This window comes from Danio rerio, chromosome 5 (assembly GCF_049306965.1).
Source record: "Danio rerio strain Tuebingen ecotype United States chromosome 5, GRCz12tu, whole genome shotgun sequence".
In the NCBI taxonomy this organism is placed as follows: Eukaryota; Metazoa; Chordata; class Actinopteri; order Cypriniformes; family Danionidae; genus Danio; species Danio rerio.
In genome coordinates, this window is record NC_133180.1 from 9,350,001 (window position 1) to 9,375,272 (window position 25,272).

General features: G+C 36.5%; 1 protein-coding gene across 19 annotated transcripts in view; it reads right to left on the reverse strand.

The window, feature by feature from the left end:
• Positions 1–23,640, reverse strand: part of zgc:153352 — a 26,833-nt gene extending 3,193 nt beyond the window's left edge. The window contains exons 1-11 of one of the 19 annotated variants that reach the window (XR_012406079.1): positions 23,445–23,640; positions 22,712–22,845; positions 19,677–19,775; positions 19,010–19,590; positions 17,575–17,673; positions 13,089–13,204; positions 12,619–12,710; positions 9,100–9,169; positions 8,843–9,001; positions 7,123–7,244; positions 3,058–3,168 (exon numbers count right to left, since the gene is read on the reverse strand). Coding sequence is in view for 14 of the 19 variants with exons in the window: in XM_073951036.1 (XP_073807137.1) it covers positions 3,058–3,168; positions 7,123–7,244; positions 8,843–9,001; positions 9,100–9,169; positions 12,619–12,710; positions 13,089–13,209; positions 17,575–17,673; positions 19,010–19,590; positions 19,677–19,775; positions 22,712–22,867; positions 23,143–23,184 (1,652 nt within the window). In the remaining 5 variants the exon portion in view is untranslated. 19 annotated transcript variants of the gene reach the window in all.
• Between the last annotated feature and the right edge of the window lie 1,632 nt (positions 23,641–25,272).

Genomic DNA, 25,272 nt, shown 5'->3' on the forward strand with positions numbered 1-25,272 from the left:
AGATTCAGTTTAAACTCAGTAAAGGCGAGCTTCTTTGGCGATGATGTGTGCGGTGTTAGAGTATTATAGCAGACATTTGCGCTGAACACGCAGTGAATAACGCATCGAGATTCGGGCACCTTCTCCGAAAACACTCGATTAGACTCGGCTGGCGGATCAACATTCAACACATAATCGCTGTCATTGGTATTTTTCACTCTTCCCTCATTAGCATTTCCCGCATTCCCCACAAAAGCTCCCTGTCATCTGGCAGCGGAAAGCCTTCAGTGATTGACAGCTGATATAGTGCCCATATAATCGTCTTCTTGCAGACGTGGCTATAAGTCTTACGGCTGTTGCCAACTACAGGCCTAGGCCAGTCTTTAAATATTGCGTCCCCCAGCCTGAGGTCCAAAAACTTGCATTTCACCATGTTTTAAATTAATTACTGAATCAAAGGTGAGCTCGGGGCGATGCAGTGGCGCAGTAGGTAGTGCTGCTGCCTCACAGCAAGAAGGTCGCTGGTTCGAGCCTCGGCTCAGTTGGCGTTTCTGTGTGGGGTGCTCCGGTTTCCCCTACAGTCCAAAGACATGAGGTACAGGTGAATTGGGTAGGCTAAATTGTCCGTAGTGCATGAGTGTGTGTGTGGATGTTTCCCAGAGATGGTTTGTGGCTGTAAGGGCATCTGCTGCGTAAAAACGTGCTGGATAAGTTGGCGGTTCCTTTTGCTGTGGCGACCCCGAATTAATAAAGGGACTAAGCCGACAAGAAAATGAATGAATGAAGGCGAGCTCGCCTATATGGTTGGCAGCAATCCAGCCGGGTACCCGCCGGTTTGTTTCAGCGCGCACGCGCGAACTCCACTTTACATGAGAGCGCTAAGGTCCTACTCAACATATAAAAAAATCCACACAAAATTTAGAATAAAGGCCTGCACTTGACACAAATAAAAAATGTATCTAAAAAACTGGGCTCGAAAATTTAATACCTCGTCAGATGATGTTTATTACTTTTTAATACTTTTTACTGGCCTTAATTTTGGCTAATTTAATTTACTACATTTTACTACCTTTTACAACCCCGCGGACACCCTGTTTTCGAAAGGTACAAACTTGTACCTAAATGGTCCATATTAATACCTCAAGGATACATATTAGTCCCTAAAAAGTACAAAAGTGTTCCTCTTAAAATTTTTTAGGTACTAATAAACACTTTTGAGGTACGAATATGGACCCTTCAAGTACAAATGTGTACCTTTTGAAAAGGTACCACCCCAGTGACAGCTCGCGTACCTTTATTTCTGAGAGTGTATGTTAAATCAGGGTTTTTTAAAGTCTAAGACAGTGGGCCTCCCTTTTGACACAACTTATCCATTGGCGCCCCCCTCCTCCCAAGCGCACGCACGCACGCACACACACACACACACACACACACACACACACACACACACACACACACACACACACACACACACACATATATATACACAGTGTATATATATATTAAGACACAGACAGATGTCAGACTGTTAACTCACTTTTATCATCATTTGCATGAAAGTGCAATTAATAAGTATTTTAATATAACGTTTTTAAAACTAGGATGATGGTTCAATATGAATAGAACAGATCCAAGAACTGTCCATCCCAGTCAAAACAGTCGAAGTTTAGCGGGTCTCATGCTGTCATTAGCCAAAATATCTTGACAAACCACACATAAAGGTCGTGGTTTATCAGCTGGTCCTGTCCACGTAAATCCTAAACTCAAATACTGATCATCATATCGTCGTCTTTTGGGTTTAAGCCCTGAACTCGATGGCTTTGAATCGGGGGGTCTCAGAAACCGATCCATTGTGTTAGCAGGCATATACCTATATTGGCGGGCTTGCCAAACAGAAGCGAATTTATAGCTGGCCTTCTGGGTAAAAAAGGTTTTCTTATTTTAGACGTATTATTTTTTTTAGCTTTGTTTAATTAAAAAGTTTCAATATAATAAAAATTACATATAATAATTAAACTTAATAATTTTTATTATATAAAAATTTTTTCCGCGCCTCCCCTGACATGCTCTTGAGCCCCCCAGGGGAGGCGCGCCTCACACTTTGAAAACCGCTGTGTTAAATGAATATCTGTTAAAGAAAATACACTTATGACTTTGTGATCCAGAGTCACATAAAATGTCTAGTTTAGTAGTTCTCAATCATTTAATTGTCATGCAATTAGCAATGCATCATGGGATCGTAGTACTTTGTTACATTAAATGTTAAATACACAATGGTCCTGTATTACTGTCTTTTTGTTCCATTTTCAAACACTTTTTTTGCCTGAAATCAAAGTTTGTAATTTAGTGACTTCTCATAACTGGTTGGTTAATTCAAGACACCCCTAAAAATTCCTATAAGAAACTTACAAAGAAAAACAAATCTATAGCATTCAAAAAGTAGTTGAATACCAATGTAGGCTGTGGACCCTTTTCACATTTCTGGGCTTCTCAGTAGTGCAAGTCATCATAGTTGGCTAAACTTAGGGCGTTATCACACTAGGCTTTCAGAACTGTGCCCAGGTTTGAACCCTTTTCCTGGCTAGTTTGACAAGTGTGAGTGCTCCGGCACGGTTCAGTTGGCCGGCCCTGACCCGGTTGGAAAAGGTGTGCCAGAGCACAATGTGAGTGCAAAGCATGAAACTGAAGACGCGACGTCACTTTTAAGGGACCGTTTCATATGGATTTATTAATCAATCGTACTTTGCAAAGAATATGAACTCTCAGAGTTGATTACATATGCAAACCCCTCGCTGCATGTCAGCTGCACCTTCAGCAAATTTACTTATACTTGCAGCACGAGGACTTTATGAAAATTTTCGAGAATCAAAAGTGGTGTTCTGTAAAAGATTTGACTGTGTCACTGCTTCCCAAACGACTAAAAATAATACAAAACGATACAACTAAAGTAATCTCCCTTGCACTGAGTGAGAGCGCTTCTCTTCAAAACTGAACAGTCGCATCAGATGCTGATGACCAATAAATGCTTCATAACAGAAAAGGGTCCACTGTAAACATAATAAATGAGTTTCTTAATACCTGCAGGTTATTGGCTGAGGTGTGTCAGAAGGGGCGGAGACTGAGAAAGCACTCGTGCTCTGTTCCGTCTGATTTACCCAGTCACACCACTGCACTACAGCAGACACATATCTGAGAGAGAGAGAAATTATAATTTTTCATTCATTATCTTAATAATAATAATCATATTAGTGTTCTTCTTATTTGTGTATCAATTTATATCTAATTTATCTAGTATTCATCAAATTTTATCTAATAATTTTTTGTATGCATGTATATTTCTATTATATAATCACTATACTATTGTGTTCATTGTTTATGTAATGTGCAATGCTTTGGCAATACTTGACCAGTCATGTAAATAAAGCTCATTTGAATTTGAGCGAAAAAGAGAGAGATACCAAACACCACGAGCACATGCATGCGCACGCACGCATGCAAGCACACGCACACACACACACACTTAGGGCTCTATTTTGACGGTCCATGCGCAGAGCGCAAAACGCAGGGCGCAAACGTTTTCAGGGCGTGTCAGAACGCGTTTTTGCTAATTTAAGAACGGGAAATCTGCCTTGCGCGGTGGCGCATGGTCTAAAAGGGTTGAGTTTATTTTCTTAATGAGTTATAGGTGTGTTTTGAGAATAAACCAATAAGAGTCTCATCTCCCATTACCTTGTAAGAGACCTTTGCGTCAAGAGCACATACGCTATTTACAGGACGCAAAGTAAGTCTAAGTGGAAAAAATGAGCATTTCACAAGCAAACAGTTGACAGTTTTTTAACAGAAAACTGTTAAACAGAGCATCTACTGCGTGAGAATGAGAGATAATGGAACTACTTTCACATTCGCTCTTGGATAGGGAAACATCAATTAGCCTATAAATAAATAATTTTGTTTGTTGAGCGCAAAGATTCATTTCAAAACTATTTCTAAATTCAGTTCTAATTTCCAGCAAACGAATAAATGAACAATAATAACAAAATGTGCTCAAAAACCTGAGTTATATCCTAAAACACATGCTGTGCCCCATATGGTCTAAAACCTGACAGGTGGTCAAATCTAAGCTTGTTTTTAATAAAACAAATATAAATATGAATATAATAAATAATACTGCTAATAATAATAACATTATACAAAAGCAAATTGTTATGAATGAACTGAAAAAGCCTCCCGAGATGAAGAAGACATAAAAGCAGTGATTTTTCATATTTATGTAGGCTAGAAAATAATATGTTTTGTAATATTTTAATCCTTTATATTTATATCCTATATCTATTCTTATTATATCCTATATATATCCTTAATATTTTTATTTTTTCATATGTAAAGATATTTGCCTATTGCTCTCTTGTGTGTATTAAGCAGTGTGTAAGCGAGGTGCAACTCTGCGCCGGAGTTTAGACCGGGTTAGTTTTGGTCTAATGAAAAATCTATTATAGTTTCTCAAAATAGCAACGCGCCAGCGATCCGCCTCAGAACGCCTCCCTTTTTAGACCAGAACACCTATGGGCGCACAAATGAGCGCTAATGCATTTGCTATTTAAACAGCGTAGCGCAACGCCTCAAAACGACTCTTGCACCAAGCTGAAACTACCAAAAGACTATTGCGCTGCGCCTTGCGACACACTGCGCCGGGTGTATGATAGGGCCCTTATGATTCACAAGAACAAAAAAAAAAAAATATTCAGAATCCAAACACTCTGAAAAGTGAGTTAACAGACTGACGGGTGTAAAAGGCTTACATACATTCTTACACGCGCTTAGGTTTACGACATCTAGAATTTTAAGACTCAAGGATTTTGCATGTTCATTTTTTCATGCTCACACACAATTCTAGACTATGATAAATAAGTGCTAAGATGTTGATTGTTAAATGTACTGTTTACGATCACTGCTTTTTTAAAGATAATTACTTATTATAAAAAAAATTAAAAGCTGCTTTTCCACTATCGTGCCAAACCGTTCTAAGAACACTTCGGTACGGTTACGGTTGTTTCTCCACTGAGCCTGGAACGGCGCGGCACGATTACAAACCGTTCTCGGCCCGGAATTCTCGGCACGGTTAGACAACCGTGCTGAACTGTGCTGACAGATTCTGTGTATTGACGTCGCGACTCGGTTGCTAAGCTACCACAGCTGGCTCAGCAGAAGCGCGCTAGTCATCAGACATCCTCAATAAACTACAGTAGATTTAATATAAAATAATGATCCAGGTCTAAACGATACAGTTTAAAAGGGTTTTTAAAACCATAGAGCAGTCTCTGGCAGAGAAGTGAATAACTCATCACATTATTTTATTCATTAAAGTTATTATTTTATTGTCTTGAATACAGACCTACTTCGCCTGCCCGAATGTGAGTTTATTGCACGCAGCGCTGTATTTCACAGCACAAAACTCGCTCTGATCCGGGAGAGACATGCCAGCGACTTGCGCTGCTGACTTTCTTTTCCAGCTGCGCATCGAATAAAGCGAATCAAGTCACGCTTAGCATCGTAGATGTCCAAATTCCACAACAACATCACTATATCCATGGGACACGAACTTGCAGACTCTTTTAACAACAAGGAAATAATTGCATTTTTTAATTCAAAGCCAGGACAGCTTGTTAATAACGGCGAGACCACCTGAAGGACGTCGTGTTGTAATGTCGGCCGTCCAAAAGACTTAGCTTGAAAGCTTTACGGAGCGGCACTGTAACTGTCCAAGGTACTGTTGTATGATTTATATTATAGCATATGCACTAATAAACAAGTAAAAAGAATGAATGAATTAAATAAATATGGATTCTTAAATGTCGGTATTGCTTTTACTCAAAAAATATCAATACGTTTTGACAAATGTTTTATAAAAATAAAATGAACAATTTTCATCATTTCAGCTATAGGCAATTATATGATTCAGTTATACATAAGTTATATGACATTTATGAGGCATGTAACATGTTTCTGTGTTTTTGTTTTTTTTGTTCTTAGTGATCTTTAATATAGCTACGCAAATATTTTCTAAAACGTCTAGCAATAATTCGCCTACAGCTTGTTAGTTAATTGTGAACAAAAAAAAATAATAATAAAATGATCAAAATAAAAAGATAATAGAGCAGCATTTTGCTAAATATAATAGTGCTTTATATGCTTTAAATCCTGCTATATATGTGTTGTTTCATATTCGTTTTTTATTTCACTTGCTGCATTCGTTATTTATGTTACATATGTTTGAATAGTAAAACAAATAACAGCCATTGCTTAATTGGTTTCATTTTACCATCATAATGTAGTATATTTTATATCATTATCAACTTTTGATATAAAAACGCAGTGTAATTTAATTAATTGTTAATAATTAAATGAAATAATTGATGTGCTGTGTTTTTATTAGTGAAAGTGCCCGCTCACCTTTGACAAGGCCTGTCCAAAATTATATTTCTGCCACTATAATGCAAATGCACTATTATTGTTGTCTTATCATTGTTTATTTTTCTGTTATGTTCAGAGATTTTAAATATTATTTATTTCCCCTCCAATTATTTTCAATCATCACGTTACATTTTGGTAATTTTCCCTCCAAATAAATTTAGCCAGAGCGGCGCAACATATAAATAAATAAGGGTGCACATGTACCGATATTTAGCACCCCTATTTGATAGAGCGGCATAACAGTGTTTAGTCACATGGTTGCTTTTGCTTTTATGAAAAAAAAAAAAAGTTTCGGCTCTTATTTAACTTTAATTGAACAAAGGGAGCCGTTTACATGCGTTACCAAGGCAACTACTGATGCGTTTTGTGTAATGTTTTAAAGAGCTTTGTCGCAGCACGACAGTGGAAAATGAAACCGTATCCGTGCTGTCTGGCCCGGTTTGGCACGGAATGGAACAGTTCTGTTTAAAGAACGATTCAGCACGATAGTGGAAAAGCGGCTAAAAATTCACTACTACTATGTAATTTGTTTTCATATTTGTTATATTTATATAAAAAAAATTGTCATGCCAATAAAGCAAGTTTAAATTGAATTGAATTGAGAGGGAGAGGTTGGAAAATTTTATATTTTCCTAACTTACTAATTAGTTAAATTCTCCTTTATCTCTTTACCTTCGGTAGGTTTTGTCTGTGTCCACATGTACAAGAGTCTGATGCCCATCTGGCAAACTGAGCTGGCACCACCTGTCAGATGGCCTGCTTTCTGTCTTTAGTCTTTGCTCCATTTCTCCACACTGTCATAACAAATACATCAAAAACCACTTACTGTAATAAAAACATGAATAAAACAAACAAACAATACAGCTGGATTATAAACCATTCTGTTTACTGACTTCATTCCAGCTTAATGTGATTTGTGTTCTGTTTAGCATACTGATCAAATGCCATATATAATATATCGCATAATTTCAATATATATGTTAATACACACATTAAAAAAGTAAAAAAAATATTTATAGTAATATTAAAATATTCATAATATAGACATACTTACACAGTTTCCATTGAATGATATAAATATATTTATAAACCAGAACAAAAATAAGTAGTAATAAATCTGCAACATTACTTATTTAGGGTAACTTTTATTTTATTTTATTATTATTATTTAATATTTTTTAATATTGGAATTTTTCTTTGCATTTGTTCTTATATGTATCTTTTACTGCTGCACATTTGATATGTCTGCAAAGTGCCTTGAGATGCTACTTTAAAAAGGGGCTAAATATTTAAAAAATAAAGCAAACATTTCATATTATTATTATTTATAATGTTATATTTATGTATGGCACTTTATATAAATGATCAATTATAATTGATATTTCTCTTTGTAGTAGCATTTGAAATATTCCACTATGTGTCTGCCTATGCATAAATTAAATATATTAGGTAATATGCATATTCAAAAAGTAAAAAAAGATATAAAGTAATATTTAAATATAAATGATTCAGACATTCACACTGTTTTCATTAAACAAACAATGAAAAAAAATCTAGTCTTCCCATGTGCTCTCCCATCCAGGTACTGGCCAGGCTCAGCCCAGCTCAGCTTCAGTGAGTAACCGGTCTTGGGCTGCAGGGTGATATGGCTGTGGCATTATTATATAAATTTGAATAAAAATATAATTGAATCAAGTTTATATCTATAATTTCATATTTCATTTCATCGTATTTCATGATATTTTAAATATTTTCACATTAATTCATGAGTTTTACAATGCAGAAATACACCTATCCCTGCTGAAAAATCCAGCTTAAACCAGCCTAAGCTGGTTGGCTGGTTTTAGCTGGTCGACCATTCTGGTTATAGAGAGGTTTTGGCCATTTCCAGCCAGGTCTTAGCTGGTCAGACTGGAAAAAGACCAGCTAAATTCAGCTAAAACCAGCTTGACCAGCCTGGTTTAAGCTGGACATAGCTGGTTTTGGCTGGGCTCCCAGCCTGGCTAGGCTGGTCAAGCTGGTTTTAACTGGTCATCTCCCAGCCTGACCAGCTAAGACCAGGCTGGAAATGGCTGGAAACCCCTCTAAAACCAGCCTGGTCAACCAGCTAAAACCGTCTAACCAGCCTAGGCTGGTTTAAGCTGTTTTTTTCAGTAGGGATGTACTGTAAATATACAAACAAATGGCTGAATTTGATTTTTAATTCTTCAAAATAAAAAACAAAACATTTGATTTGTTGTAGGCATATAAAAAATATATTTCATTTGTAAAAACCTTAATTAAATGCAAAAGCGAAAGAGCATCTTGCTGAGATGATTCAAGTTCAAAATTATGTAACAATAAGCTCTATTGTATGTGATTGTATGTGAATAAACTACAATATGTGATGTACCTGTGCAGCGGTATATGCATCAGACTTCCACATCATCTGTGCTTTAACTCCATCGAAAAACAAAACCTCAACAGTCCCGTCTGACAGAGCTTTAAAAGATCCAGAACCTGCCACGGTCACCTCCTGAACCACACGTGCACAATCACACACCGCAGCCTGCTGAAGATACAACAGTTATCACCATACACTCATATACACCAGAAAAGAGTGAGCATCCATCAGAGTTCACACCCACAAGCATGCACACATAAACACACCTCAGTCCAGCAGTAAAGAGAGAGCGGGGTTCTGACTGAGCTTCTGGCCTGAATGAAGCATTTTAGAATCCTAATTAAACACAGAACAAAAAAAACAAGCTTACTTTGTTTATGCATTTCACAAAAGCTACATTACACACACAATATCCCACCTTATTTGAATGACATCATTTGATTACTTGTATTTTTCTTTATTGAAACGATAAAAAAGAGTTAATTTAAAATAAGTTCAAATTGTTTAAAATAAATCATTTTAAAGTGTAATCTCAAGAAATTTAAAAGTTAATAGTTTATTTATTTTATTCATTTTCCTTCGGCTTAGTCCCTTTATTTATCAGGGGTCGCCACAGCAGAATGAACTGCCAACTTGTCCAGTACATGTTTTTACTAGGGATGGGAAGATTAACCGATATGTATCGATACGCGGTCATGCGCGTGCACGATGCGAGTGCATCGGTAGAGCAGCAGAGGATGAATGAAATTTTGGAAGCAAATCGAGATGCATCGGTTTTTGCGAGATGCATCGATTTTTTCAAGATACAGCTTATATTTTTAATATAGAATGTATTTTTTATTTATTAACAAGTGTTGTCAACCTGTTTTTGGCGCATAATTTAATCGACCTACATAAAGTAAGCCTTAGCAACGGATTTGCGGATGTGCACACACTACAACTCAGTGTATCAGGTGTGCGGATGAAGCTAGTGGTGCGCCCTCAGAAAGCGCGAGAAGCAAAACAAACATTTTATTCCTCACTGAGTTTTAAATCTAAAGTATGGCAACATTATGGATTCTGCAAAAAGGATAGACGACTTGACAGGACAGATGCAATTTGCAAAATGTGCCGCGCATCTGTAAAATACACGGGCAGTACGACTAATATCTCATATCTCACTTGAAGCGGCGCCTCGGTGTTGTTGTGGAAGCATCTTCCAGTGTTCCTGCATCCTCAGCTTCCTGCATTGCTTCAACTGTAGCTACCAGCTCCAAAAGTGGTGAGAAAAGCATTGAAAGTTTTCTCCATGCGCAACAGTTCTGCTCGCTCTACGCCAATAACGAATGCTATTGCATTGTTCATCTGCAAAGATATTTAGACTAGTGTCACGGAGAACAAAGGTTTTAAACACCTCCTGTTAATTTTTATTTATTTATATTTTTATTAGCCTGTTGTTTACAGTGACAGTGATGTTTCAAAGCAGCATAACACTGCTAGTTCACCACCTTAAGTTTTGAATATTCAGTGGCACAATATATCTTTGTAAAACTTGTTTTCATAGTTGAAAAGTTAAATCACAATTCTTGTTGTGCAATGGTAAACCTTTATGTTGAAAGAGTGCAAATATATACATTTATAATATATATTGCACTTATACATTCTGATTATCTTGAAAATACTTAAATAATATGTGCTATAGGTTCTAAAATGGCCCTCTACTGTAAACTGACACTCTGGCTCTGAGAGAAAAGCCAGTTTGTAAAAAAAGTCTTGCTTTTACTTGGTTAATAAATAATCAAACTCATTCAATGGTACAGCATCCTTTCTTACATCATCTCATAAACTTGATCTAATAAGTTAGTGCTGAATTATCGCATTGTATCGTGATATGGGTGTAAATCGCATCGTGTTGCATCGCAATATGTCACAAATGTATCGCTAATATATCGGATCGTATTCTTTTAATCGAGATGCGTATCGGATCTGTATTATAGCTTAGATGCCCAACCCTAGTTTTTACACAGCGAATGCCCTTTCTGCTGCAATCTTACTGAGCCACCGTGCCACCCTTATTTATTTTAGAATTTTTTTAATTAAATTATTTAGAATTCATGTTCATTCATTCATTTATTTATTTTCTTTTCAGCTTAGTCCCTTTATTAATCCGGGGTCGCCACAGCAGAATGATTCGCCAACTTATCCAGCATATGTTTTACGCAGCGGATGCCCTTCCAGCTGCAACCCATCTCTGGGAAACATCCATACACACTTATTCACTCTCATTGTTACATGCCAGCACTTATTTGGTTATTTTGTTTATTTTTGTGTCTCATCATATGTTTCTGCTTGTCACCCAGTCCACTTCTATGCTTGCTCCGCCTACAACCCTTCTCTGATTGGCTGTTTCACTTGTTCTTGCTGAAACCAATCCCATCTCTCCTGCTACCTGATTGGTTACCACTTTGCCCAAGTTCCAGCCAATCCCTGCATGCCACCTGTCCTTTAAACGGTCTTCAGTTTGCTAGTTCAGGAATAGACTCTCGGACTCTGTTTGACACTTTGCTTGCTTGCATTTTGGCTTGTTTGTTCGGTTTGATTTGTTAGTGTTTGATAGGTTGTTATCCCCATTTATTATTATTGCTAGTCTTTATTTGATTTACACTATGTCCAAGTTTGTTACTGTCTGTTCTTACCTTTGTTTCGCCATATCTTCCCTAACCTCATGTTTCCCTGTGAGTTTAGAAAGACTGGTAGTTAAGTATGTCACGTGACATACATATCAGCATGTAGATTAACATTGGTCTAGATCAGGGTTGGGCAAACTTGATCCTCGAGGGCTGGTGTCCCTGCAGAGTTTTGTTTCAACACTAGTCAAACACACCTGAACAAACTAATCAGTGTCTTCAAGATCACTTGAACTCTATAGGGAGGTCTGTTTGAATAGGGTTGGAGCTAAACTGTGCAGGACACCGGCCCTCCAGGACCGAAATTGCCTGCCCCTGGTCTAGATACACCAGGTAAGAGGGTGTGTGCCAACCTGTGTATTTTTGGTTTAATTGTAAGTCAGTGTAAATTAGATAGAACATCATTTACGTTGAAGATTTCTTTTTTTATATCTTTTGTCTATTAAAATAGATTAGAGGGGATTTGTTGTGAATTTTAGTAAGACTGTTTGGTTTTGTTTGGTTCATTACTTTAGCGCCACCCATAGACAGTCTTCCTAACATTTAATTGTATACTGTCTTTAACCTTGTATATATTGTAAATACCTCACTCACTGATTCACCCTCACCATTTTGTAAATAAATAACTTATTTTTCCACGTATTCTTGCTGTCCATCCTTACTTTGTATCACAATTTGTTTTTGAGTTTTTTTGCAATTACCAATTCCTCAGTTAAATGTGCAACCCCATTTCCCTAGACAAATAGGGGTTGTAACACTCATACACTACGAAAATTGCCAACCCAATTCACCTGTACCACAAGTCTTTGAACTTTGAGGGAAACCAGAGCACCTGGAGGAAACCCACACGCACGCGGGGAGAACATGCAAATTCCACACAGAAATGCCAACTGACCCAGCCGAGGCTCAAACCAGCGACCTTCTTGCTGTGAGGCGAAAGCACTACCTACTGCGCCACTGCGTCGCCAAAATTCATGTTAAATTATTTCTATATTATATATTATTGTTATATTTTTTCTTTGCTAAGACACAGATTATTGAGCTAAAGCTGGACTACAAAATTAAATCTTAAATCAAATCACGAATCGCATTATCTGTCAAAAAAAACTCTCTTCTCACCTGCTCGCTCGTGTAACAACAGACTGGACAGAATACAGCTGACCCGGTACATCCGGCGGAAGACCACACAGGTAATACACACACTCCCTTCCCTGAAAACACACCGAAATCAACTCATCGCTCACCAACATTCACTCATTCTCATTACGAATTTATCATATATTTTTATTGAATGCCATGTTAGGAACAAAGACTATTTTAATGGCAAAAGTAATTATTTAAAGTACAGTAAAGAGTTGTATATGAATTGGTGCAGTAAACATTCTAAAATGCACATCCAATGGACACAACTGAACCCACAGCAGAGGATTTATCAATTAAAGTGAAGGATACTGTGATGATGTCATGGTGGATGTAGCATGTCTGAACTCATTCATTCATACCGCTCGCAAACTTTTCTTTTACAATTTTAAATTGTATCATACGTCTTTTTAATCCCTCCCAAAACTGACAGGGAGTGCATGTCTTACGTCTGCGTGAAGAGCTCCAGCTTTGTAATGTGTGAAGTAGTTTGCTAGAACTCCATTAGATCTGATGAGTGAACCATCGCCGGGTGAGATCTCCACCATCGGTATCACTCCATCTACTATACTGAAGAAAACAAAGAGACATGAGATCAGCATTTGTCCGTTCTAATCTTTCCAAATGTTTAAGTTTCTTCTGTGCAATGCTAAATATTACAAAAACATTATCATTGACATTCACTGTTGTATAAACTAAAATAGTAGAGACAAAAATCTTCTTTAAATGATCATTAAAATAAGAAATGAATGATTTGCGGGTAAGGCTCAATCCCAATTCTATTTTTGTACCCCTACCCTCTTACAACCAAAGGTTAATGGGAAGGGCTTCAAAATTTACCCTTAAGAATTGGGACATCACTACAGCACCTGTACACGTCATTGTGATCTCTTGCTTCATGTGAGATCAGACTATCATGACTGCTGTTGTTATTCCAGTTGTGCTATTTTAAGGCATATATTATGTTATCATAACTATCTAATTTGGCAATAAGATCGTAATACTGTGCATTTACACAGTGGCCATATTCATCTATGTAAACAACATTAACACTATACCAGACACTGTAAAAAGCTCATTCTCAGCCACTAGACATTACTAACAGGGTATTTGAGTGTCATCAAGTGTCAGAATGTTGTGAGATTGCTGTCTAGGAGTTACGATTAGGGATTATAGATCGCGAAATTTTGCGGGTTTTTAGCGTTTTTTTTTTTTTAAAGCATGATGGTAAAACACGAACGCGGTTATGAATATATTAAAATGTGTTTGTTTGATGTAAAAATATGTAACAATGACAAAAAATACTCACTTGTGGATCTCCTTACTTTCGGGTTTAGCAATGCTGCCACTGAGGCTGGTGTATTCTAGGAAATTTTCTTACCCTTTGGTTTCGCGTGTGGTCCTGAAAAATCTGCGTTCGAAGGGCTAATCACCCTTTCCCCTTAGCTCTACGCCTTCAAGCTAAAGAGAATTATCACACCCCTACCCCTTGGCGTGCACGAGCAAAACAAGGGGTAGGGGTAAGGGTAAAGGCTAAGGGGTAGAATTGGGATTGTGCCTAAATGTTGACAAAAGTTTCATTTTTGGGTGAATAGTAATAACACAGCAAAAAATGCCTGTTTTTCTCTCATTCTTAGTTTAAATATCAACAAATTCATAAATCCAAAAGCATTTTCTAGACAAGCAAAACAGTGTCTTCTTTTCAGAAATAGTCAGTCAAAATCAACTGAGTTCTTCCTTAAAACAAGCAAAATAATCACATTTTCGCTTTGAAATAAGTCTATTTTTCTTGACAAACTAAATAATCTGCTGATGGAAAAAAACAGACTTATTTCAAAGCGAAAACATGATTATTTTGCTTGTTTTAAAGGGCACCTATAATGAAAATCATCTTCTGTAAGCTGTTTGGACAGAACTGTGCAAATACAGTGATATAAACACAGGGAGTCTCTTTTTTAATTTACTGATGTTATAATAGGATCCAAATCTCAGTGATTTTGAGGCCCACAGCAACGTGAAGTAGGACTTTTCTCTGCCCACCGAATCAATTGACAGGCACCATGTTTCTATAATACACATGTCCACAGAACATTATTTTGCAAATAAACTGGGAGCAAAATATTTGTTACAACTCTCTGTGATTTTTGTAAGTTTTATAAGTTTGTCATAAAGACAGCAAAATCGCTGTGTAATTTTTAACTATAATTCTGTCTAATTCACAGCCACAAGGTGTCAGTAAACGGTAATGTGTGTGTACTGCATCTGTGTGACTCATCGTTTCAGAAAGACTTGAACAGACTTCACCACAAATACATCAAATAAACTTACTTAGTTTTTTTTTTTTTGACTAATGAGCTTATTTCAGCTTCATCTGTGTCTGTCTCTATCACTGACTGATGTTTATCTGACATAAAGCAACAGAAGCAGACATGCACGTCGAAGCGGTGGGCGGTGAGAAGCAGCTCATTTGCATTTAAAGCCACAGGCAACAAAAAAAGCTACAATATATTCAGACGCCAAAAATGGGCAGATTCTGCATTATATAAAAACTTATCTGATGAGTATTTTGAGCTGAACCTTTACAGACACATTCTGGAGACACCAAAGTCTTTTCTTACATCTGGTAAAAGGGGTAAAATAGGTGCTCTTTTTTCTGAAAACAAGACGATATTTGTTGCTTGTTTAGAAAATGCTTTTTGTTTTTTAAATTTGTAGATATTTGGACTAGAAACATGACAGAAACTCTAAAAAAGTAATGCATTTTTGCAGTGAATAATAATAATAATAACAAAAGAAATGGCACAATAACTTAAAAATCTATGGAAAACCCAAAGGCAAAGTACGAAGAATGTTCGCATAACATAGAAAGTAGGGCTGCCCGATTTTGGGAAAAGTCATAATCACGATTATTTTGGTCATAATTGTAATCACGATTATTCCAAACGATTATTAGTTGAAGTCAAAATTATTAGCAATACTGAGAATTTTTTAAAATAAATATTTCCCAAATTATGTTTAACAGAGCAAGGAATTTTAACAGTATTTCCTCTAATATTTTTTCTTCTGGAGAAAGGCTTATTTGTTTTGTTTTGGCTAGAATAAAAGCAGATTTAAATATTTTGAAACCTCTTTTAAGGTCAATATTATTAGCCCTTTTAGGCAATATATATTTTGATTGTCTGCAGAAGAAACTACAGTTATACAATGACTTGCCTAATTACCCTAATTAAGCCTTTGAATCACACTTTGAATTTGAATGTTTGTATTTAAAAAATATCTATTCTAATATTATGTGCTGTCATCATAGCAAAGATAAAATAAATCAGTTATTAGAAATGAGTAATTAAAACTATTATGTTCAGAAATAAGTTGAAAAAAAATCTTCTTTCTATTAAACAGAAATTGGGCAGGAAAAGGGCTGCTAATATTGAGGAGGGCTAATAATTCTGACTTCACCTGCATATATACAGTTATTTTTCAACCTGAAAAGGAAATAGAAATAAATACAATAGACTAAAAATAGGAAACAAACTGTGCTTTAAGCATCTTCACTGTAAGAAAAACACTTTAGCTACAAAAGTCTTCAGTCAAGAGCAGTGAGGGATTTTCTCGTTGTTTTATTAATATTAATAAAAACAGGCCGCAGTACGAATTGCGCGCTGTTACTTTAATGGTTTTGCTTTCACGTGTCTTTTAATCCACATCTCGTTTGTTTATTACAAAATGGGGTTTAATATGAATAATCACTAAACACCGTGTTTTGACACCAATTTGACCTTCAAGTGCTCACGTTAAGATGACTTTAGATGTGTGCTCTGCTCGTCACAGTGTGCGAATGAGACCAAGTGCTGACTGCATGCCTCTGACTGTGTCTGACCGCCGCACACACACACATAAGCAGGCGGTCTTTCGCGCTTTTTAAGACCAACAAGTGAGGAGAACTGGAAAGGGGGTGGTAAATAATGGAATAATCGTTTATCTCGATTAATGATTTTTCACAATCGTTAGAAATCGAAATCAGATTTTCGATTAATTGCACAGCCTAAATAGAAAGCGTATTTTAATTCTCTTTAATTTAGAAAGTGTATTTTTAATTTATCTAATCATTAAACATATTTATCTATGAATATGCTCGTTTGATCATCTTAGGATCTTAAAAGATTTGTTACCATTTAGTTATTGATATTGAGTTATTGAAGGGAGGGGCAAGGGAGGGGTTTTAAGGTAATTTGGTGGCGGTGGTTTGTAGGTTGCTAGGCGACCATTTACCGTTTCTCAGAGGATGACAAGCTAATAAAATATTGCTGACACTCAATGTTACATAATACACTTTTTTAATAAATAGAGAAAATTACAAAGCGTTTGAGTGTTCTGTGCTTGTCTGGGATAATTAAGTCTACCGAAATGTGTATATTCCATACAAGCTAAAGCTGATCGGTCAGTTCTTGTCACATGACTCGCGGTGCACTCCTGGTATTCATTCAACTTGGCGCGTGTGGAAAAAGAGTTGCAAACCTCCATTGGAAAAAAAGAAGATGCGCAAATTCTAGACAAGACGCGATGTGTGAATGGACCTTAAAGGGCCGCCATCATTTGCGATCTCCAGCAGTTGATCTTTCTGCACCATGATGGATTCACCTGATTTGTTGACAAATGGGATGCAGATCTATTCCTTGGCAGTTCGCGGGTCTTTCAATGGGCCTTTTCCCCTTAGCAAAGAAACTTTCCAAAGACCTCAGTTTCTTACTCATTTTGCTGCTTGAGGGTTAAATTTGGGCTCTTCCAATCGTTCCATGGACCGGTATCGGTTTGCTGCCCGATGGTTGAGGACCCCTGATTTATAGTGTAATAAAACACGCTATCTGTACCTTAGTAAAATTATTCCACAAGCAATGCTGTTTAATATTATGCAATGGAAAAAGGATGAGTAATCACCGGTATGTGATGCCTTTGCACCAGACCACTTTAACCAGCTCGGCTGTGACTTCCTCTTCCTTTTCCAGCAAATCAGGATTGACAGCGTCATATCTCCACCTGAACATCAAACAGCCAGTGTTATGAGAGTAAATGAGAGGAGTGGAGCATTTCATTATTCAAGTAAATAATATATATACACATTAATGAAGGACAGACGGAAAGAGAAAGAGGGAGGAAGAAAGAAAGGAATGAAGGAAGACAATGTTTTCCATTAAAATGACTCTAAACCAATTTGTTGATTTATCCACTGAGCTATTTTTTAATTTCTTTGACATTTTTTCTCAAATAAAAATACCACCTGTAATTTTTTTATTATATTTAAAAAGATTTATTTAAATAACAGAAATAAATGAAACTAAAGCTTTTATTTGCAAACTTTTTTTATATATTATAAATGTATTTATATTGTGAAAAAAAGACTGTAAATAAAAGATATCATTTTAATTTTTGAATTTTAATTAGACTTCTTTGATAAAAATATGAGTAAAATGTATCACAGTTTCCACAATATTATGAAGCAAGATAAAATGTTTTTAACAGTGACATTTGTAAGAATCATTATTTGTGAATTTGTATGATGATAACAGAACAACAAATCATTATATTATGATTTCTGAAGGATGATGTGACACTGAAGAAGTAATGATGATGAAAATGCAGCTTTGAATCAGATGAATAAATTAAATAGGAAACTACATTCAATAAGAAACCAGTTATTTAAAATTGTAATAATATATTACAATTAAATAGTTCTTACTGTATTTTTGATCAAATAAATGCAGCCTTGGTGAGCAGACTTGGTTTCTTTTAAAACATTAAAAAATCTTACTATCAGCATTATTAGCCCGGCTAAAATTATTATTAATTATATTTGATTTATTTTATATTTTTGAGCCAATTTCTGCTTAATGGAGAAAACAATTCTACACATTTCTAAACATAACAGTTCTAATAACTGATTTATTTTATGTTTTCCATGAGGACAGTAAATAATATTTGACCAGATATTTTTCAAGATACTAGTTTTCAGCTTAAAGTGACATTTAAAGGCTTAACTAGATTATAAGGGTAATTAGGCAAGTTACTGTATAGCGATGGTTTGTCCTGTACACAATCTAAAAAATATTGCTTAAAAGGGAGCAAATAATTTTGACCTTAAAATGGTTTTTAAAAATGAAAAACTGCTTTTACTCTAGCCAAAATAAAACAAATAAGACTTTCTCCAGAAGAAAAAATATTATAGGAAATACTGTGAAATATTCCTTGCTCTGTTAAACATCATTTGGGAAATATTTGAAAAAGAAAAATTCACAGGAGGGCAAATCACTTTGACTTCAACTGTATTTATGTGTATGAGTGTGTAAGTAAAGATGAGATATTTGTTGTTTCTCACTTGTGTTGATGAGGAGAAGGGCATTTTAAAGGCAAAGGTTTTGGAAGTAGAGTCTTCCGGCCTGTTTGGAAATATTGTCTGTCTTTTCCATCTGTTGAACCTTCTCTATCTTCCCCATTATCAGTATTTCTTTTAGTCTTTAGTGATTCCCAGTGTTCAAGGGCTAATGACAGAGGATAGTGCCATATCTCTGGGTAAAGTGCTCTGGAAAACTGCTGGATCACTCTGGTGTACACATGCACTTTTCCAGACTTCACGCTTGTTGATTCCAGTATTTCTGTATTGGGGGATTTTAGATTCAATCCAGGACGGTCCATCTGAGCACCCACAGATTTGGATGTTAAAGAACTAAACAAACATGTGCTTCTGTGTTGATGTTCTTGAAGCTGTGGATCCTGTGAGTCGACTTTATTTCTGCTGGAGTGACAGATAAAATCCACCGTGAACTCTTCCCCGGAAGAAGAAAGGATGAGTTTGGCGTGTCCATCTACAGAGCAGACTGTGATCTCTCCATTTGCTCCTGTGGTGCAGGAGTCAGATTCAGGCCACTCCACCTCTGTTATGGCACTGCTTGAGGAAGTCTAAAAATGACCATTTGGTTAAATAATAGAATAAATAAGAATATATGTGAAAAGCAAACCTTTCTCCAGCTTTAGGGTAGTCTTACCTTGTTCGTAGAACTGAATTCGTGAGTTATGAGCTCTTCAGGCAAATATGGACGAGTTGCATACTTATTTCTGAATGCCAAAGCATCCAATACTAATGGCTATATAGGGGAAAGTACAAATAAATTAGTTATTTTATTAATGGATGGACAGATATAGACAAACAGACACAAAGACCGATAGACAGAGACATATACATACACAGACATATACAAACCCAAATCCAAAAGTTGGGACAGTATAGAAAACACATTGAAAGTCATTTCTAAATTTACTTTGACTTGTATTACACTGCATACATTACAACAAACAATAATTAATCTGTTCCTAAAGATTTTTGTTTTTGTTGTTTTTTTGTTTTTGTTTTTCAAAATAAACACAATTTCCAAATTTGTTTCTTGCAAAACATTTTCAAGTTAGAACAGTGAAGCATTTATCTAATTGTAATGTTGCCATTTCTTTTCACAACAATTACAAGACATTTAGGAACCAAAGACACCAAGTGATGAAGTGTTTCTGGTGTAATTTTGTCCCATTTTTCCAGCAAACAAGTCTTGAGGTGGGCTACAGTAAAGGGGCTTCGTTGTCGCATTTTGAGCTTAGAAATGCACCACACATTCTCTATTGGAGCCAGGTCCGGACTGCAGGCAGGCCAGTCATGTACCTGTATCCTCTTGCTCCACAGCCAGGACTTTGTAATGTGTGCAGAATGTGGTTTTGCACTGTCTTGTTAAAATATGCATGGACGTCCCTGGAAAAGAAGGCAGCATGTTGTGCTCCAAAATCTCTGTACTTTTCAGCATTAATTGTCCCTTCACAGATGTGAAATTCACCTTTGCCAAGGGCACTGCCACAACCCCATACCATGACAGACCCTGGCTTTTGGACTTGTTGCTGGTAACAATCTGGATGATCCTTTTCTTCATGGTCTGGAACACACTGCATCCATTTCTCCCCAAAATACCTGAAATACTGATTCATCTGACCACATCACACCTTTCTACAGTGTGATTGTCCATCCCCGATGCTTCCAAGCCCAGAGAAGTCGACAGCGACCGGACACTGTTAACATAGGGCTTCCTTTTGGCACAGTACAGTTTTCACTGGCATTTGTGGATGTAACTACGTATTGTGGTACTTGACAAAGGTTTGCCAAAGTAGTCTTGAGCCCATGTGGTGATATTGCTTATAGATGAATGAGGATTCTTGATGTTGTGCCGCCAGAGGAATCTAACGGTTGTTCAGCTTAGGCTTGCACCCTTGTCTTTTATGCACTGAAATTCCTCCAGATTGAATGTTTAGTTGATGTTATGCACTGCTGTAGGTGAAATATCCAAATGTCTTCCTATCTTTCTTTAAGGAACATTGTTTTAAAAAATTATTTGTTTTTCTTATTTATTTGTAAGGAATGGTGTTCTGCATGAGGAACACATTAAATAATGTACTTTCCCAACTTTTACAGAAAATGGTCCGATAAAAAGAAAATATCCAGTGAGCGGCAGTTCTGTGGGCACTAATGCCTTGTTGATGCCAGAGGTCAGAGGAGAATGGCCAGACTGGTTCCAGCTCATAGGAAGACAACAGAAACTTAGGGTGCTTTCACACCTGCCTTATTTAGTTTGATTGAATCGCACTAGTTTGTTTCCCCTTTTGGTACGGTTCATTTGGGCAGGTGAGAATGCAGCAATCGTACTCGAGTATGCACCAAAAGCGGACCAAGTAAGCGTACCGAGACCTGCTTGAAGAGGTGGTCTCGGTACTCTTTCAAACGAACCCTGGAGCGGTTCGTTTGTGGTGAGAATATGATCCGTACTAAAACAGGTCCAACCGCAAAAAGTACTGCGCCTTTCGGACTAATTCAGCTGCCGTAGGCCGATGCGCTTTGATATGGAGGAAAAATATTTGTTGACAGAGCTTTACCAACAGAGAGAGAGAGAGGGGAAAACATTACCTAATGGATCGTTGGTAATATTTCCGCAAGATGACCATGTTGCAGTTTTATCGAAATTAATTCACGTCTCCTCCTGAAGTGACGAGCGATGCATTAAACACTGTTTTCCAGCCGCGGCCGCGCTTCATTTTTGTAATGTATAGTTTGTCTAAAGCAGGGATAAAATCAGCCAGCGCAGTCGTCTCTCCATAGTAAAAGGTTTTGTTTACCTGCGGGAGTTCACTGGCATTTTCCCGCACGTGAATTCTGACCAATCAATATGCAGTTTAGGAAATATGTTCAACAACATCTGGCCAGTGAGAGATGTGGATTTTGTCAGATGACTGCATTTTGGTTTGTTTCAACTGGTTCGGACCAAAGCCAGCAGTGTGGTGTGAAAACGACCCAAAGACTGCAGAAGATGCAACAATATATCATTTATTGCGCTTGGTCCGGACCAAATGAAGCGAACTACAGATGTGAAAGCACCCTTAAATAACCACTCGTTACAACTGAGGTCTGCAGAAGAGCATGTCTGAACACACAACACGTCCAACCTTGAGGCGGATGGGCTACAGCAGCAGAAGATCACACCGGGTGCCACTCCTGTCAGCTAAGAACAGGAAACTGAGATACAATTCACACAGGCTCACCAAAATTGGACAATAGAAGATTGGAGAAACGTTGCCTGGTCTGAGTCTTGATTTCTGTTGCAACATTTGGATGGTAGTCACAATTTGGCGTCAACAACATGAAAGCATGGATCCATCCTGCCTTGTATCAACGGTTCAGGTTGATGGTGGTCGTGTAATACAATATTTTCTTGGCACACTTTGAGCCCATTAGTACTAATTCAGGATCGTCCAACCCCGGTACTAGTAAGGTGTAACTTATAAAGTGGCCGGTGAGTGTAAGTAGACAGACAGACCAATAAATAGTAGGATAAGCATACAGACACACAACTACAATAGAAAGACAGATAGATAGATGAGCAATAAATAGAAAGATAAGTAGATAGACACAGTACATATATACACAATAGACAGAATACTACATCAGTTTATCATGTTGAATGCAGTTTTAGGTCTGAAAGGACATGTAAGTTACCTTAAACTCGCTGATGGCGAATCTTGTCCTCTGTTTAACTGTGTGTGTGTCCTGCAGCGGGTGCGCGCAGGCTGACGGCTGTTTCTCTATCAGAAACTCAGAGCCGCAGGGCGAGAGCTGCAATCTGAGCCCGTCTGTATAATACACATCCACACACTCATCCACACACATCACCATAAACCTCACCGAACACATCCCGACTGCATTCAATCACACGCTACTTCTACTGTTGTAATAAACTCAATCTCGACATTCGTGTCAAACTGTGGTTGTTGCTAATGAGGGATACAGCTGCAGCCGGAAGTTAACGCGAATTCTACCCCTGACCCAACCTTCACAGTAATGTAAAAATGTTATTTATTGTTGTACACTGTCACAAAAATAATGCTATAGATGTTGGTATCCACAGCTGTATCCTATCTAGACTTTACCTCAAATTGTTTACGCTTGCGTTGTTCGAGTCGTAAGTGCATCGTTCTTAAGAATCGGATCTTTTGAATGAGTCGACTGTAAACAAAATAAATTAAAATGATTTAAATATGATTAACAGTCGATAAAACGATCAGAAAAATTTCGCTTTTTTCTTTATACATTTGTATGCCACACTTATAATTAATAAATGCATTTACATCAAAACGTGGAAGTCAGAAACGCCTAGGATTTTATAATCTAGCGAAATTAAACTGAATTGCTGTACAAAATCAAAGTAAACGCATATATTATTAAATCTTACCGTCAAAACTCATTATAATAAACACATATTTACTCCCAGGTAAGACTTTAACAAAATATGGGCGTCTTTGATGAAATACTCAACGAATCGTTTTTTATTCATTTGTTTGAAAGAACTGTTCAAAAGAATCGATTTGCAAAAATGAATCGCACTTCCCGTTGCCATGGTGTAAATTTTCGCGGTTGATGAAGAGAATGACGCTGATTGGTTGAACCACTTCTTCTACAGAGGTTGTAAATAAGTGAGTTCCTTTGTCGCCATCTTAAGGCGATGATTCAACGTCAGCGAATATAAACAAAGATCAAGATTTGATTTTTAAATCATTTCTGAAGCGAAAATCGTTTAAACTGACGTTCACATTTATGGCAAGTATGCTTTGATATACTTTTATCAGTACTTATGGATGAAATATGATCGAGATATTTATAATTCATAATTTTGTTAATTCCAAATAAACCAATGTTTTGGTTAATACTTTTTATGATAAAGTTGTCTTTATACATATATATAAATATATTTAATATATATTTTTTTACATAGTCAAAAGTTTACACCTTACAAATCAGTCGAAATCTGTTAAATGTTAATTATTTTTGTAAAATAAGAGGCTAATTTTGTTAGTAAAAACAAAATTGATTTTATTTATTACCAATCTGATTAAGACTTTTCACATAAAATACATGAATGTATATAGTTCACAAAAGAAAATTCTAGTCAAATGTAAAAATGACAATTTAAAATCTTATAGATGCAAATCTTAATACGGTGTTATTCTCAGAATGATCCACAGCAGTTTTCTTTCTTCCTCTATTAGCTTGTTTGTTAGTTTTTGTTTAGTAATAGTTACTTAAGAGTGCCTAAATTGTTCTGAAAAGTTAAACAGCAGCTGTTCTAAATGTATATCAAATGTGATTTTTCTGCATTTTGGTGTATTTGAACCTGTTGCAAAAATCCCTATTCGAGTTTGAGATCCATCTTTTCAGAATGTGGCCAAACTGAGCGACTTAAACACAATTATTACAGAGAGGTCAAAGGCTTATGGAAGCTCCAGAAGAAGTCCCACCAATTCTTTGGAAAAGTCCAAAAAAAATAAATCCTTCACGTCCCACCAGTTATTTAGAAAATAAATTAAAAAAAATATTCTTCAAGATTTTGTAAATTCTTGGGTCAAGTTTCCCCACCAAAAGAATAATGTAGGTCCCACCAATTATTTTTAAAAAAATCCAGAAAAAAATCTTTAGGTCCCACCAATTCTTTAAAAACATCTAGAAAAAAAACTTCAGGTCCCACCAATTCTTCAAAAAAAAATCCAGAAAAAGTCCTTCAGGTCACAACAATTCATAAAAAAACCCCAGAAAAATGCTTCAGCTCCCGCCAATTCTTTAAAAATCCAAAAAAACAAATAAATCCTTTAGGTCCCACCAATTCTTTGGAAAAATCCAGTAAATTCCTTTAGGTCCCACAAATTTTTTGAAAAAATCCAGAAAACATCCTTCAGGTCCCACCGAATCTTTGAAAAAAATCTTTGAAAAAAATCCTTCAGGGGTTCACAAATTCTTTGGAAAAGTGCAAAAAAGTATTTGTTTTTTCAGAATTTTCCTCTCCAACAACGACAGTAGAGTTTTGAGATCCACCCTTCTACGCAAAGTTCAAACACAAACTGATGCCTCAGAAAGAAAAACTTGGTTTGTTAACTGAAATTAAATTAAATTTTAAAAACTTAGTTAAACTACTAATAAAACATTCATAAAACTATCACTAATAGAATAATATTTTAATGATGCTACAATAAAAGTGGTCTGTCATCAGTGCTAGTTTTACAAAATCA